General features: G+C 41.3%; 1 protein-coding gene across 1 annotated transcript in view; it reads right to left on the reverse strand.

Moving 5' to 3' along the window:
• FNDC7 (fibronectin type III domain containing 7) overlaps nt 1-15435 on the reverse strand; it is a 40553-nt gene extending 25118 nt beyond the window's left edge. The window contains exons 1-5 of the mRNA XM_004388048.2: nt 15261-15435; nt 14741-14759; nt 7715-7969; nt 6567-6827; nt 3597-3854 (exon numbers count right to left, since the gene is read on the reverse strand). Coding sequence (XP_004388105.1) covers nt 3597-3854; nt 6567-6827; nt 7715-7969; nt 14741-14759; nt 15261-15323 — 856 coding nt within the window. The 5' untranslated portion in view covers nt 15324-15435. The remainder of the gene's footprint in view (nt 1-3596; nt 3855-6566; nt 6828-7714; nt 7970-14740; nt 14760-15260) is intronic.

Below are 15435 nucleotides of genomic sequence, written 5' to 3' on the forward strand. Positions count from 1 at the left end.
AGCAACAGATACATAGACCAGTGGAACAGAATTGAGAATCCAAACACAAATTCATCCACCTATGAGCAGCTGATATTTGACAAAGGCCCGAAGTCTGTTAACTGGGAAAAAAGACAGTCTCTTTAACAAATGGTGCTGGCATAACTGGATAGCCATCTGCAAAAATCTGAAACAAGACCCATACCTCACACCATGCAGAAAAACTAACTCAAAACGGATCAAAGACCTAAATATAAAACCAAAAACGATAACCATCATGGAATTAAAAATAAGGACAACGCTCGGAGCCCTAATACATGGCATAAACACAATACGAACCATAACTAACAATGCACAAACACCAGAAAAGAAACTAGATAAATCGGAGCTCCTACAAATCAAACACTTATGCTCATCAAAAGACTTCACCAAAAGAGTAAAAAGACAGCCTACAGACTGGGAAAAAATTTTTGGCTGCAACAAATCTGCTCAGCATCTAATCTCTAAAATCTACAAGATACTGCGAAACCTTAACAACAAAAAGACAACCCGATTAAAAAATGGGCAAAGGATACGAACAGGCACTTCTCCAAAGAAGATATTCAGGTGGCTAACAGACACATGAGGAAATGCTCACGATCATCAGCCATTAGCGAAATGCAAATCAAAACTACAATGAGATACAATCTCACCCCAACAAGGCTAGCATTAATCTAAAAAACACAAAATAATAAATGTTGGAGAGGTTGTGGAGAGAATGGAACACTTATACACTGTTGGTTGGAATGTAAAATGGTACCACCACTTTGGAAATCGATTTGGAGCTTCCTTAAAAGCTAGAAATAGAAGTACCATAGGATCCAGTAATCCTGCTCCTTTGAATATATCCTAGAGAAATAAGAGCTGTCAGACAAATAGATACATGCACACCCATGTTCATTGCAGCACTGTTCACGATACCAAAAAGATGGAAACAACCTAGGTTTCCATCAATGGACGAATGGATAAAAAATTATGGTATATTCACACAATGGAATACTATGCAACAATAAAGAACAACAATGAATCTGTGAAACATAACGTGGAGGAATCTGGAGGACATTATGCTGAGTGAATTTAGTCAGTCACGGGGCAAATATTGTATAAGACCACTATTACAAGAACTCAAAGAAAGGTTTAAACACAGAAGAAAACATTCTTTGATGGTTACAAGGGTGGGGAGGGAGGGTGAGGGTTATTCACTAACCAGACAGTAGACAAGAATTATCTTAGGTAAAGGGAAGGACAGCACACACTACAGGAGAAGTCAGCACAACTGGATTAAACCAAAGCTGAGAAGTTTCCTGAATACAGTCAAACACTTAGAAGGACAGAGTAGCAGGGGCAGGGGTCTGGGGACCATTCTTTCAGGGGACATCTAGGTCAACTGGCATAAAAAAGTTTATTAACAAAATGTTCTGCATCCCACTTTGGTGAGTGGCAGCTGGGGTCTTAAAAGCTAGTGAGTGGCCATCTAAGATGCATCATTTGGTCCCAACACACCAGGAGTAAAGGAGAATGAAGAACACCAAAGACACAAGGAAAGTATTAGCTCAAGAGACAGAAAGGGCCGCATAAACCAGAGACTGCATCAGCCTGAGACCAGAAGAACTAGATGGTGCCTGGCTACCATCAATGACGGCCCTGACAGGGAACAGAACAGAGAGTCCCTAATGGAGCAGGAGAAAGATGGGGTGCAGAACTCAAATTCTAGTAAAAAGGACCAGACTTAATGGTCTGACTGAGACTGGAAGAACCCCAGAAAGCATGGTCCCCAAACTCTCTGTCAACCCAGAACTAAAACCATTCCTGAGGCCAACTCTTCAGGCAAAGATTAGACTGGACTATAGGACATAAAATGATACTCGTGAGGACTGTGCTTCTTGTCTCAAGTAGATACATGAGACTAAATGGGCAGCTTCTGTCCAGAGATGAGATGAGAGGGCAGAGAGGGTTAGGAGCTGGTTGCATGGATGCAGGAAATCAGGGGTGGAGAGGGGGAGTGTGCTGTTACAGTGTGGGGATAGCAATTAGGATCACATAACAATGTATGTATAAATTTTTGTATGAGAGACTAACTTGAATTGTAAACTTTCACTTAAACTACAACAATAAAAAAAGATAACCTTATACTGATATGGCCTGGTTAACATAACAAAGAAGCCCCTATTCCCAGACAGGATTACTTCCACAGGTTCAGGGTAGGATCCCAACACATATTTTGGAGGGATGAAATTCAGTCCATAATAGGGTCTGAGGGATTGGCTGTACTTCTTTCCTGTGGATTAGGGGGCATCAGCTTGGTGACAGTTCTTTTCCTCACTGCTCAGAAGTCTTTTAAAATGAGAAAGACATAATTCTGACATTTTGATAAAGTAGACATTATTGAAATTATCTGCATTTTCTTTGAATTAGAGGAATGAAACCAGGCAAACTTGAACTTGAACCTCAGCTCTATCGCTTATGTATGCCCTTGGGAAAATTATTTAACCTCTCTGGGCTTCAATTTTTTTATCTGACAAAGGAGATGCTAGAGCCTGTTTCACTGAGTTGCCATGGGAATTAAATAAAATAATGTATTTGTAATGCTTAGGACAAGCAGCCCTAGTGGCACAATGGTTAAGCGTTCAGCTGCTAACCAAAAGGTTGGTGGTTTCAAACCCACCCAGGGGCTCTGCGGAAGTAACACCTCATGATCCACTTTCATAAAGATTGTTGTTGTTGTGTGCTGTTGAGTTGATTCCAACTCATAGTAACTCTACTGGACAGAGTAGAACTGCCCCATAGGGTTTTCTAGGCTGTCATCTTTATGAGAGCAGATCAACAGATCTTTCCTCCGCCAGGGCCACAGGTGCGTTCAAACTGCTAACCTTTTTTTGGTTAGCAGCCAAGTGCTTAACTACTGCACCAGCAGGGATCCTTCTGTAAAGATTACAGCCTAGAAAACCCTAGGGGGCAGTTCTACTCTGTCACATGGGGTTGCTGTAAGTTGAAAACGACTCAATGGCACCCAGCAACAACAACAACAGTGCTTGGGTTATAGTAGGCTTTCACTAAATGTTAGTCTCCAGCCCCATAACCCATAGATATTTCTAGATAGAGCTGTCAGCCTCCATATATGTATATATTTATCTGTCTGAGAAGAACAAAAATGAGAAAATGTCCAAACACTTATTCAGAACTATAGACATCCTATCTTTATCTTAAAAAGCCCAGGTGAAGCGTGATGTAAGGAAGTGGCAGTTATCTTTACTGTATAGTTAGAGCTGTGTGAACTCAAACTGGATCTTGGAATTTTACAACTTTCACAAATGAAATAAAAACTAAGTAATGAAAGATCTGGACTAGGAGCCCATTCCCCTAATTTTCAAAGAAGTCCTTTTCCCAATGCTTGATAACCGGTTTCACTATCAGTATTCTTCAAACTCATCAGAATGTCCAACTCAGTGCTTTCCTCTAGACCAGGCTATCATTTTCACTTCTTCCAGAGTGTTCTCAAGCATCATCAGGTGATTATTTCCCTTTGGCAGTCCCTCTGACTTGCCAGCCTCACAGGGATTCTACTCTTGTTTACATACCTGTTTTCAGGGTCACTGCTGAAGTTGATTTGCTAGATCCAGCATCGTTACTTGCTAAAACTGAAATCAAGTACTCTGTTCCACACTGGAGGGAAGAGATGGTACAGGAACTGAAAGACGTACTACAGCTCAGCTCTGAAGAGCCACCCAAAGCCATCACAGTATAGTTGAAAGCTCCTTCTGTCGGTGTCCATGAAATAGTCACCTTCAGAGTCCCGCTATCAAAAGAGACTTGAATGTTGGCAGGGGCATGAGGACCTACATTTTTGAGAAACAGTTGTTAAGATTTTGTAGTAGTCTCAAGAACCCAAGTGTGATTTGGCCTAATAATGTTGCAGAGCTTAGAGGATGAGGTACCCCAACAATAGGGCAATTACTAGTATTCAGAGCACAAAATTGGGATTTAGTGTACCTGGTAACAATTCTGCCATTAACTATGCAAACTCATAACTAGCTGTGTGACCTTGGCCATGTTATTTAATCTTATTGTTATTTACTTTTTTCCTCATCTGTAAAATTGGTTTAATAAGATCTGTGCCTAACACATAAAAATCCAAAAAACCAAACTCGTTGCCATAGAGTCAATTCCAACTAATGGCAACTCCATGTATTATAGAGTAGAACTGCTCCACAGAGTTTTCTTGGCTGTAATCTTTATGGAAGCAGATTGCCAAGCCTTCCTTGCGTAGTGCTGCTAGTTGGGTTTGAACCGCCAACCTTTAGGTTAGTACTTGAGCACAAACCATTCACACCACCCAGGAACCCAGGCCTACCACATAATTGGTGCTAAATAATTGCGTTTTGAATGAATGCACTATTTGACAAGTGGTTGAAAGAATTAAATAAAGTTATAAATGTGAAAGGATAAATGGGCCGTGTGGGTATGTTATTATTAAGTGATAGGTCAAATATTTCCCCCTATTGGATTAGCTTCAAACATATCCCTTTGTTACTTTGACATCTGCTAAGACTTTTCTTGTAATAGCTTTCAGGTCATAATTATTTCTAGAGGAGCAGACTTTCTTTCCATTCTAAATCAAAGGAAAGGAGGGAAAGTATCATGTGAGAGAATCACATATTAAGGCTGTCTTTTTGGTTTCTCTAAAGCACTTCCCTGTACGCTTTTAGGAAATATGGCTCCTTTTTCTCCAGTATCCCCTTGAAAAGCTTGGGTAGTTGTTCTCTTGGTTTGGGAAGGAGAGATTTTGGCCTCCTCTGAGAACTTGGCAGGCTTTAGAAAACTGGACACTTACAGGACACATATGGGAGTAAACAGATACAGGGGACACAGGGACCCAACTCATTCTCCTGTGGGCCATCTCAACAGGCCCCTACTGCATGGTTAGCATGTCTGCAGAGGTTAGTCTGCTCCCGGGTAGTTCTGGGCCCTGCAGTGTTTTATGACAACCTGTTTTTCCCACATAGGGGATGGGAGAACCAGGGACAATGAGTAATAGGAGGTTAAATCCAAGCTCTCTACAACGTTTCAAAACATAGAAAAATAAATGAAGGGGAAGACTTTAAGCAACCAGTCATCCCTAGGAAATGGCTCTCCCAGTCTCCCAGCCTGATGTCCATGCTCCCTTCTGTGCCACATTGTGCTTGTGCTTCCTTCAATCAAAGCACCTACTACACTGAAGAGCGGCCACTGATTTACATGTTGGTCTCTCCTAGGACAAGGTCAGTTCTTTGAGGGTAGGGGTCATGCTTTATTTGACTTTATATTGTCATCATCTAAACAATGCCCAGCACATAGTAGACGCTCAATAAATGTTTGTAGAAAGAAACAGAGAGAGAAAAGAAAGAAAGAGAGAAAGAAAGAAAGAAAGAAGGTAGGAAAGAAAAAAAGAAAGAGAAGGAAGAAAAGCAAGAAAGCAAACAAGCAAGCATGCTTAGGAAAAGGCCTAGGGAGAGTGGTTTGTCATGGACATCTTGACTTACCAGGCCCATTCTGAATCACACTTAGGGCCATCTTGTTATGATTTCTCCCCAGAAAAGTATTGTAAAAGGCAAACCCTCCTCTTCTCCCTACATTTCTGCCTCAGTCCACAGACAATGGGCTCCCCTCTGAATTCCCCTGTAAACTTAGGGAATGTTGGAGAGAACATTTTCGGGGTTTTTCCCACCCTTTCTTTGATCCTCCCCAAGAGATGAAACAGCTAACCTGTTGTTGGTGAGGGCCTGGTATCTCTAAGCCACCTTGCCAGTGGATGATTTACTCTTCCTCAAGAATAAAAAAAGCCTCTCTCTCTCTCTCCTCTCTTCCTCCCTCCTTACCCTTTCAGCCTACTCCAGCAGCCCAGTTTGGTGTCCAGTTACCTTGCAGTAGGAGCCCCTGTCAGAATATCCCTGCAATGAGGATGGCCACACATCAGTCTCTAGCTTCTCAGTCTAAACCTGGAGGGGAGGTGGTAGGAGGCCCACATAGGCCTTACGCTTAAATTGAGGCCTTGGGGAAATAAATCTGACACGCTGATTCCCAGACAGTATAAAACACCATGACAGCAGGAACTTTGTGTTGTTTGCTGCTGTATCTCTAGAACAATGCCTGCTCAAAGCTGGCGTGCACTCAGTAAATGTCTGCTGAATAAATGAATTCCCATTTGGCGCAATTCTTTTTGCTCATACTGTTGGCCTGAAGCCAGAACGGGACAAGGGTCAACTGGTAATCCTCACCAGAATCATTTCTTGCTGTGTGATGTTGAACGTGTATGTTGAAATTGACTTGGATATCAGAGAAGGAGGTGTGGTGTTCTGTGTATTCTGAGCAGCATGTCTTCATACATTCAGTAAGCATTTAAATTACCGAGGAGGAATAGTCAAGGCACTATAAATAACTTCATAATAAATTAAAATAGCTGCCACCAGCTGCTCTGCACTTATCACTTAGAATGCTCTTTATGGCTACAATGCACAGGTCTCCTCATTAATCAAAAATGAGATGTTTGAGGCTGAGCTGCAAGTCCTTACTTGTTCTCTGATTGCACGTAGAGTCATCTCCCGGGATCCCATTGGCATTCCACGCATAGGCCTTTATGGTGTAGAGAGTTCCGGCATCTAAACTGCTGAATGTCAAGGAAGTGTTCGTAGTGTTCTCTTTCCATATTCTACCCAAGCCATTGGCTCGCATAATGGACACAGAGAATCCGATTGCCATATACACAGCTTCCCATTGCACAAGAATAGCGTCCGGACTTGGACAGCTTACTTCTAGAATTGGTGCAGCCAATACTAAAAAGCCAAAAAGACATGTATTAAGGAAACCTGATAAAGGATAATTCAAATTTAGAAACAGATAAATTGAGGTTGATTATCCATATTATACAATAGTTATTTGCTTTGTAAAAGGATTCATGGCAGAGTTCCATCAAATACTTGCTATTTAGGTGTGTATTAATTGCAAACGACCTGGTAGAGGAATGGGGAAAAGGGAAAATCTAAATATTAGGCACTCCTTAACCAAAAGGTTAGCAGTTTTAATCCACCAGTCGCTCCCTGGAAACCCTATGGGCAGTTCTACTGTCTTACAGGGTCACTGTGAGTCAGAATCAACTCAGTGGCAATGGATTTTTTACTTTCAACTGAAGAGTGGACAGAAATTAGATAAAATGCCCCTGTAATCACAGTATAAATTGAAGGGAAATTGATAGCTTATACTATTTTAATGTGTATGTAACTTTTCAGAAATGTTCCTATGTACAACTGTATCAAACTAATTTAAATACCGTGATGACAAACTCCAAATGTTATTTGTTAATATATATGCCAGGCAGTCAAAGTGCAGCAAAATCTCTTCTTCTTGTTCTTTATTTGACCTGGTCTTTATGGCTGAGGTTAAAAACAGATATCCCCTTTTCAGGGATTTAAAAGCAGGGATGCTTTTAAAGGTACCCAGAATTGGGTTTTATTTTCCAAAGCAAAGCATCTGGTATTTAAATGTCACCTCCTCCACAGATAACTGAGTTCCCAAAAAATATCATTTGGTAAATTTCGCCTGTGGGACCTGAGTCGTAGCTGCTCAGGTGATGCCAGATCACATTTTGCATTTATTTGCAGCGTTGGTATAACTGATCCAGGTCACAAAGCAAATGCTCAACAAAGGATGAGCACCCAGCTACCTGTCTTTGCCTGCTTTGGAGGTGAGGCCTGGCTTCTCCCAGCAGCACTGATGGATCTAATGGTGATTTGGTACAAGGTTGCAGCCTTCAGGCCTGTCACAGTGCCTGGGGAATTGGCCACCATGGTTTCAATGACTGTGTCTCCGTCTTCGGCTGTGAGGAGGTAACTGGTGGCCCCTGGCACTGTAGCCCATTCCACAGTGATACTGTTGCTGATTTTCGAATATGCCTGGTCAATAGTGGGTATTTCAGGAGCTGAAAGAGATTTTGAGGCTGTACATTAGCCAGGATACATATGAGGATCACCTTTCTCATCACTTTACACTTCAAACTAAATCGTTCTCCCACCATCCTCAGTCATAAGCTTTGCCATTATTTTCCAGATCACAGAAAAAGCGAGAAAAAGAAAGACAAAGCTACTCTCCAAAAAGAGAACCAGAATAACATAGTTTATAAAGAAAATGTTCTACTTTCTACCTTGGTGGGTAGTGTCTGGGGTCTTAAAAGCCTGTGAGCAGCCATCTAAGATACTCCACTCGTCCCACCCCTTTGGGAGCAAGGGAGAATGAAGGAAACAAGATACTAGGGAAAGATTAGTCCAAAGGACTAATGGACCACAACTACCACAGCCTCCACCAGACTGAGTCCAGTACAACTAGATGGTGCCCGGCTACCACCACTGACTGCTCTGACAGGGATCACAACAGAGGGTCCCAGACAGAGCTGGAGAAAAATGTAGAACAAAATTCTAACTCACAAAAAAACGACCAGACTTACTGGTCTGACAGAGACTGGAGAAAACCCGAGAGTATGGCCCACCGGACACCGTTTTAGCTCAGTAATGAAGTCACTCCCGAGGTTCACCATTCAGGCAAAGATTTAGACAGCCCCATAAAACAAAACTAGACTAATGGGGCACAACAGCCCAGGAACAAGGACTAGAAGGCAGGAGGGGACAGGAAAGCTGGTAATAGGGAACCCAAGGTTGAGAAGGGAGAGTGTTGACATGTCATGGGGATGTTAAACAATGTCATAAAACAATATATGTACTAACTGTTTAATGAGAAACTATTTGTTCTGTAAACCTTCATCTAAAGTACAATAAAAAAAAAATTTAAAAAAAAAAAAAAAAGAGAGCCAGAAAGCTCAAATCAAAGGCTGAGTCCTTAACTCCCATTCAGGGATGGAGTTTCAAGGTTTTCCCCAGTTTCTTGTAGGATAATTTGCACTTTGTGTACTTCTAGAAGCTAAATAAGGTTGGGAAGCATTTGTGGGAAAGGACTCTGAGAAGAGGGAGAGAATATTTGAGGGACTTCATTTAGGACCATTCTTCTCTCACTTGGCTTTCTTTGAGTTTCCTGGCCTGCTTTGCATCGGAGCTCCCCTCCTGTTCCACGACTGGGCCACACTGCCTCCAGCTAGGCTCCACCTCCATCCCCCACCCACTCCCTGTGGCTGTGGCCACCACCTCACGCACTTTGTAGGTTTCCCAAATGGCATTTAATGTAATGGAGGAAGGAGGGGAAAATTGAGTTCTTTGTTGCAATTACTCCAAAGTAATTCCATATTTTCAGAGTGGAATGTTTTTAATACTTTCCTATATATATATAAAAAACTTTATTCTACCCTCTCTACCAAAACATCTTGCCCCATACAGAGAAATGAAATCCTGATACATGCTACAACATGGATGAAACTTGAAAACACGAGGAGTGAATTAAGTCAATCACAAAAGGACAAGTATTATATGATCCCACTTATATAAAATATCTAGAATAGGTGTTATGGATTGAATTGTATTCTTCAAAAATATGTGTTGTAAATCCTACCCCCATAGCTGTGGTTATAAATGGTTTTCCTTGTTATGTTAAGAGTCATTTCAGTATTAAAAAAAAAAAAATTATTGCTGTTGAGTCAATTCCGACCCATCGGGACCCTATAGGACAGAGTGGAACTGCCCTATAGGGTTTCCAAGGAGCACCTGGTGGATTCAAACTGCCAACCTTTTGGTTAGCAGCCTGAGCTCTTACCCACTGTGCCACCAGGGCTCATGTTCTAAGCCAATCATCTTTGAGATATAAAAAGAGCAGATCAAGCATAGCAAGAAAGCAGCGATGGGAGAAGAGAGATGCCATGCCACATGAAGATCACCAAAGAGCCAAGGAATAGGAGCTAAAGAGACAAGAACCTTCCTCCATAGCTGACACAGAGAGAAAGCCTTCCCTTAGAGCCAGTACCCTGATTTTGGACTTCTAGCCTCTTAAACTGGGAGAAAATAAATTTCTGTTTATTAAAGCCACCTGTTTGTTGTATTTCTGTTATAGCAACACTAGATAACAAGGACAATAGGCACATGTATAGAGACCACAGTTTATTAGTGGTGACCAGGGGTAGGAGGAAGGGAAGAAAGAGGAATCATTGTTTAGCAAGCAGTGACTTTCTGTTTATGGTGATGGAAATTTGGCAATGGATATTGGTGATGGTCTTACAAAAAGATTAATGTAATGGGTATCACTAAATTGTACAAGTGAAAAATGTTGAATTGGCAAATGTTGTGTTTTATATATATATATATTTACAACAATAAACAAACAAATCTCTGCCTTAGCATAAAATGAGATGCTATTATCCCCCCTCACCTGGACCTGGATATGCATGCTATGTCATGAGTTTATACAAGGTGTTCCTACACTTTGGTGTTGGGTAGGAGATATAACATGGTAATCAGATATATTACTTTATAAAAATCCACAGACACAAAAATGTCCCGGATGTAGGAGATCCAAGTGGAAGAAAAGGTCAAACCAAAATAGCTGGGTTTTCGGTTTGAAACTGGCACTTGGCTTTTTGCATTGAACATACTCCACTTGCTGGGTAGAATCACTGTATGCAAAAATCAAAACTAAAAGGCGTGAAGCATCTCACAACATGGATGAAACTGGAGGACATTATGCTGAGTGAAATAAGTTAATCACAAAAGGACAAATATTGTATGAGACCTCTATTGTAAAAACCGATGAAAAAGTTCACACACAAAATGTAACAATCTTTGTTGGTTACCAGGGATGGGAGGGTTGCGAGGGCGGGGAATACTAAATAAGCAATAGATAAGTGGTATCTTGCGTGAAGGGTGAGACAGTACACAATACAGGGGAAACCAGCACAACTTCTACAAGGAAAGGTCATGGAAGTTCCATAGACACGTCCAAACTCCCTGAGGGGCTGAACCGCTGGGCTGTTGGGACCATGGTCTCGGGGAACATCTAGCTCAATTGGCATAACACAGTTTATAAAGACAATGTTCTACATTCTACCTTGGTGAGTAGCATCTGGGGTCTTAAAAGCCTGTGACCAGCCATCTAAGATACTCCACTGGTCTCATCCCTTCGGGAGCAAGGGAGAATGAAGAGAACAGGATACAAGGAAAAGATTAGTCTGAAGGACTAATGGACCACAGCTACCAAGGCCTCCACCAGACTGAGTCCAGTACAGACAGATGGTGCCCGGCTACCACCACTGACTGCTCTGACCGGGATCACAACAGAGGGTTCTGGACAGAGCTGGAGAAGGATGTAGAACAAAATTCTAACTCACAAAAAAAAGACCAGATTTACTGGCCTAAAGGAGACTGGAGAAACCCCGAGAGAATGGCCCCCAGACACCCTTTTAGCTCAGTGGTGAAGTCACTTCCGAGGTTCACCGTTCAGCCAGGGAGTGGACAGCCCCATAAAGCCAAATGGGACTAATGAGGCACAGTAGTCCAGGGACAAGGGCTAGAAGGCAGAAGGAGACAGGAAAGCTGGTGATAGGGAACCCAAGGTTGAGTAAGGATAGTGTTGATGTGTTGTGAGGTTGTTAACCATTGTCATAGGGCAACATGTGTATTGTTTAATGAGAAACTATTTTGTTCTGTAAGCCTTCATCTAAAGTGAGAATAGCAGCACAATTGGAAGTGCATAGTCGATGTCACTGAACTGTGTGTGTAGAAATTTTTGAAATTGTGTATCTTTGGCTATGTATATTCTCACCAAAAAAAAAAAAAGGTCGAGAAGGGAGAGGGTTGACATGTTGTGGGGTTGTTAACCAATGTCATAAAACAATATGTGTACTACTGTTTCATGAGAAACTATTTGTTCTGTAAGCCTTCACCTGAAGTACAATAAAAAAAAAAAACTAAACTAAAAGGCAAAGCAAACAAACAAAACTCTAGGGCAAAGAGGGAGAAAGAGTAAATACAGACCAAACGTGTGATTCACAAGCATCAACTCCCTGCTCCCACCTTGCCCCCACCTGACAAATCCCCGTGTGCACATCACAGACACCCTTCTCTTTCTGTACCAATAGCCCAGTGAGTTAGCTTTGGCACCATCTCAGAAATAATCATGCTGCAAAAACGAACAAAGTCTCCACTGTGCACTGGCCAGACATTCCTTGAACATCACCCAGGCCAGTCTCTTTTGCCATTGAAAGAAGATTAAGATGGTCGTTTATGCTGGAGAACAGTTGCAGGCCTGCTAATCTTAGACGTTTGCCAGCAGAAGCTGAATCAGTAGGTAGGGCTTGTGTCTACTCTCCCCCCTGCAGGATACAAAGCTCCAGCGGGGCCTCCCACTTTCATCCCACACCCACATACATTCCTCTCTGTTCCCCAATTATTGGTTCTGCGTCATATGCCTTCTTTCCTCTAACCATGTGGCTATCTCTCAGCTCCTTTTGTTTCCTTTGTTCCTATAGTTTATCGTATCTCCTTTATTAACCAGGCCTGCTTATTGGAATGAGACTTCCTGGAAAAATGACAACCAAACTAGCCATATACACTAGAAGCCTGAGAGTACATTCATGGAGTGTTTCAAAGGCATGACACAGACTATCTCCCCCACAGGCCTGTCAACAAGCCTGAGGACTCCACGAAACTTGCCCCACTGAATTGAGCTAGGAGAAGCACAATTGTCTGGAAGGGATAATACATGAAGCCAGTATCAGCAGGATGAAACACAGGGTTGCCTAGTGGAAAATAGAACACGATTTGGATTCAGGAGCTCTGGGTTTGAGCCCTGGCTCTGTTATTAACTTTTGTGTGAACCTGTGCAACTCATTTGACCTCTTCTAGTCTCAGTTTTCTCTTTGAGAGACGAGGAATATTAATAACACCTACATCTGAGGATTGTTGTAAGATTAAGTGAAATAGTATATGTAAGTGTAGTTTGAAACCTGTGAAAGCTATGAAGGATAATGTGTGTGTGTGTGTACTGGGACAAGCAAGTTTTGATGGCTTATGGGAAAGGGAGCTAGTTTGGAAAAGCCATGGAGGGGTCCTGGTGAAAGTGAGGTTCTGGGACAAGCACAGCTGGAGAGACAGGTGGCCTGTTTTACAGTTGTTGGTACAGGCAGGATCTGACCAGCACTAGCAATGAACGAAGATCAGCCCCTCTGTGCTATGTTCCCCTTTTAAGAGATGAGAAGCTTGAGTGACATGTGTTAGACTCAATGAATTAGCAGCAGTTCCTTGCTCTTTCTTACCTCTCTGTTGAGCTCTCTTACTGGGCTGATTAAAGAGAAATCTTTAATTCGCGAGATGTACAATCACCCTCTCTGATCAGTCAACAGTAAAAAAAACAAAACAAAAAAAAAACTTTGATTTGCAGCTTCTGTGCATTCTACCAACTGAAAGAGACCTAAATTAGCCCACACGGCCCCAGTGGCCAGACACATATACAATCAAAATATACACACCTGAAATGCAACCTACATAGCATCAGTAAAATACATCCCATCTACTGAAAAGCCAGGAAAAATCAATCAATAGTGGCATCATGGGTGTCTCAGCCTGCCCTGCCCTTTCTGATGAACACTAAAGGGTTTGGATGGTGTGGAACTAAAAGAGGGCCAGTTCTGAGGGCTCAGTGTGTCCTGAGTGATGGCACCTTCCGAGAGACTACAGAGCTAGATTTCATCTGCCCAAAGGCCATTAAAAAAAATCACTTGTATATGGCCAAAAAGTCCTTCCCATAGCTTCCTGGTCAATCCTGAAGATTTTCCAAGAAAAAGCTAAGTGAATAAGAGAAAAGTAGGAGATAATAAAAATAAAAAATCCACTGTAGATGCATGAATATTATGGATATTTATAGCTCAGCCATTTATATTGAATTAATTAAAGAATTATCTTATTTCCACTTTCTTTTCTGTGCTATGGACAAAACAATAAATCAAAATTGTTCTAGTTTATACTGAATCACTATAAGTGTTTACTGGTGATATAATCAATATTATTCAGTTTGTACAGATTAATCTAAATTCCATTAAACATAAAGGTCCAATCTAGGGGCTTAGATTTCTGGATTGTAAGAGCTAGGAGAAGGCTCTAGAGCAATTACCTTTGCCTTCGGTCATTTTTTCAAGAAAAGTGGAGATCAAGTCTTTTTATGAGAAAACCCTTTCCTAGCTCTGAGTTACCAGTCTATATTTTAAGGATGCAATACTCTAAAATGTAGAATGCTTTTTGATTAAAGTAGAGAATCTTGAAAATTTAATCAAAAACAGCCTTTCTAGTTTTCTCCTTTAATTTCCCTGAAGACAAACGTTATAAGTTATGTAAATCAGACTCTTCACTATTTGTAACTAAGATTTTGCTTCTTTGACTGAGATGATGATCACTGCAATATTTTACACATAGCTAACTGTGCACGAGAAACTGTATGACTATATGACTCTATACATTATAGTACTCAGTAAGGATACCTTCCTAGGACTTGTCTTTTAAGTTTGATCCATTTGTTGGTCTTACCAGTTATCATCTCCCCAGCACCCGACAAAGTGGTTATTAGCACACAGTAAGTGTTCAGAAATTGTTGATTTCTCCCCTCCTCCCAGTATGGCCATTACAGGGTTACTATGAGTCAGAATTGACTCAACAGTAACAGGTTTGGTTTCTAGGTTACAGCCATTATGTTTCGGAGTAGCCATGAATTAACAACGGAAATTAGAATCAAATATGGAGGAGAAAACTTGCATTTCAGGAACGTTTACCTGTTTTTTCTGAAGCAACCTGAAAGGGAAAGTTTAGAAAATTAAAACCACAAAGGAAACCATCATTTCGGTAAATATAAAATCAGAGCAGTAATAAATTAATCACAACATTTTTATGCATGTTGTGAGGAGTCTTTCAATCCATACAGTGCATTTATTTGCACAAATCATTTTCCAACACTCAAATCTACCACAAAGCAACTCTAAGTACAATTTAGAGGCTGGAGGCAGATCACATTACTATTTCATTTTTCTCCCTGAATCTGCCTGTTGAACTAAGTCAGGAGCTGTTGACAGATTTCTCAGAAATCTTTGTTCTTAAAATATAATGATAATCTTGTTTTCTTTCTCTAGTATATTGCATGAAATTTCAAACACACAAACATACACAGTCTTGGCATGGTTCATAAGTGTTTTGACTTCTATCTCCCCACCTCCCAGCCCCTGAAAAAAAGAGAAAGATCATGAATTTTTTTTTTTTTTGTAAATAGTTGCAGGTGAATTGGGATGGTGAACTCACCATTTTAAGACAGATAAGACAGAATCCAATCAAAGATAAACATTTCTCCGGTCCACCAGCCATCCTGTTGGCCTAATACTCACGTGGCACTGAACAGAGTGACCAGAGTCCTCTTTGGTCCCCAGGGGGCAGCACCATTGGTCACCGGGATGTGGGGCCGTGATGTTGGGAACAG

This window comes from Trichechus manatus, unplaced genomic scaffold (genome assembly GCF_000243295.1).
Source record: "Trichechus manatus latirostris isolate Lorelei unplaced genomic scaffold, TriManLat1.0 scaffold00204, whole genome shotgun sequence".
NCBI classification, from domain to species: Eukaryota; Metazoa; Chordata; class Mammalia; order Sirenia; family Trichechidae; genus Trichechus; species Trichechus manatus.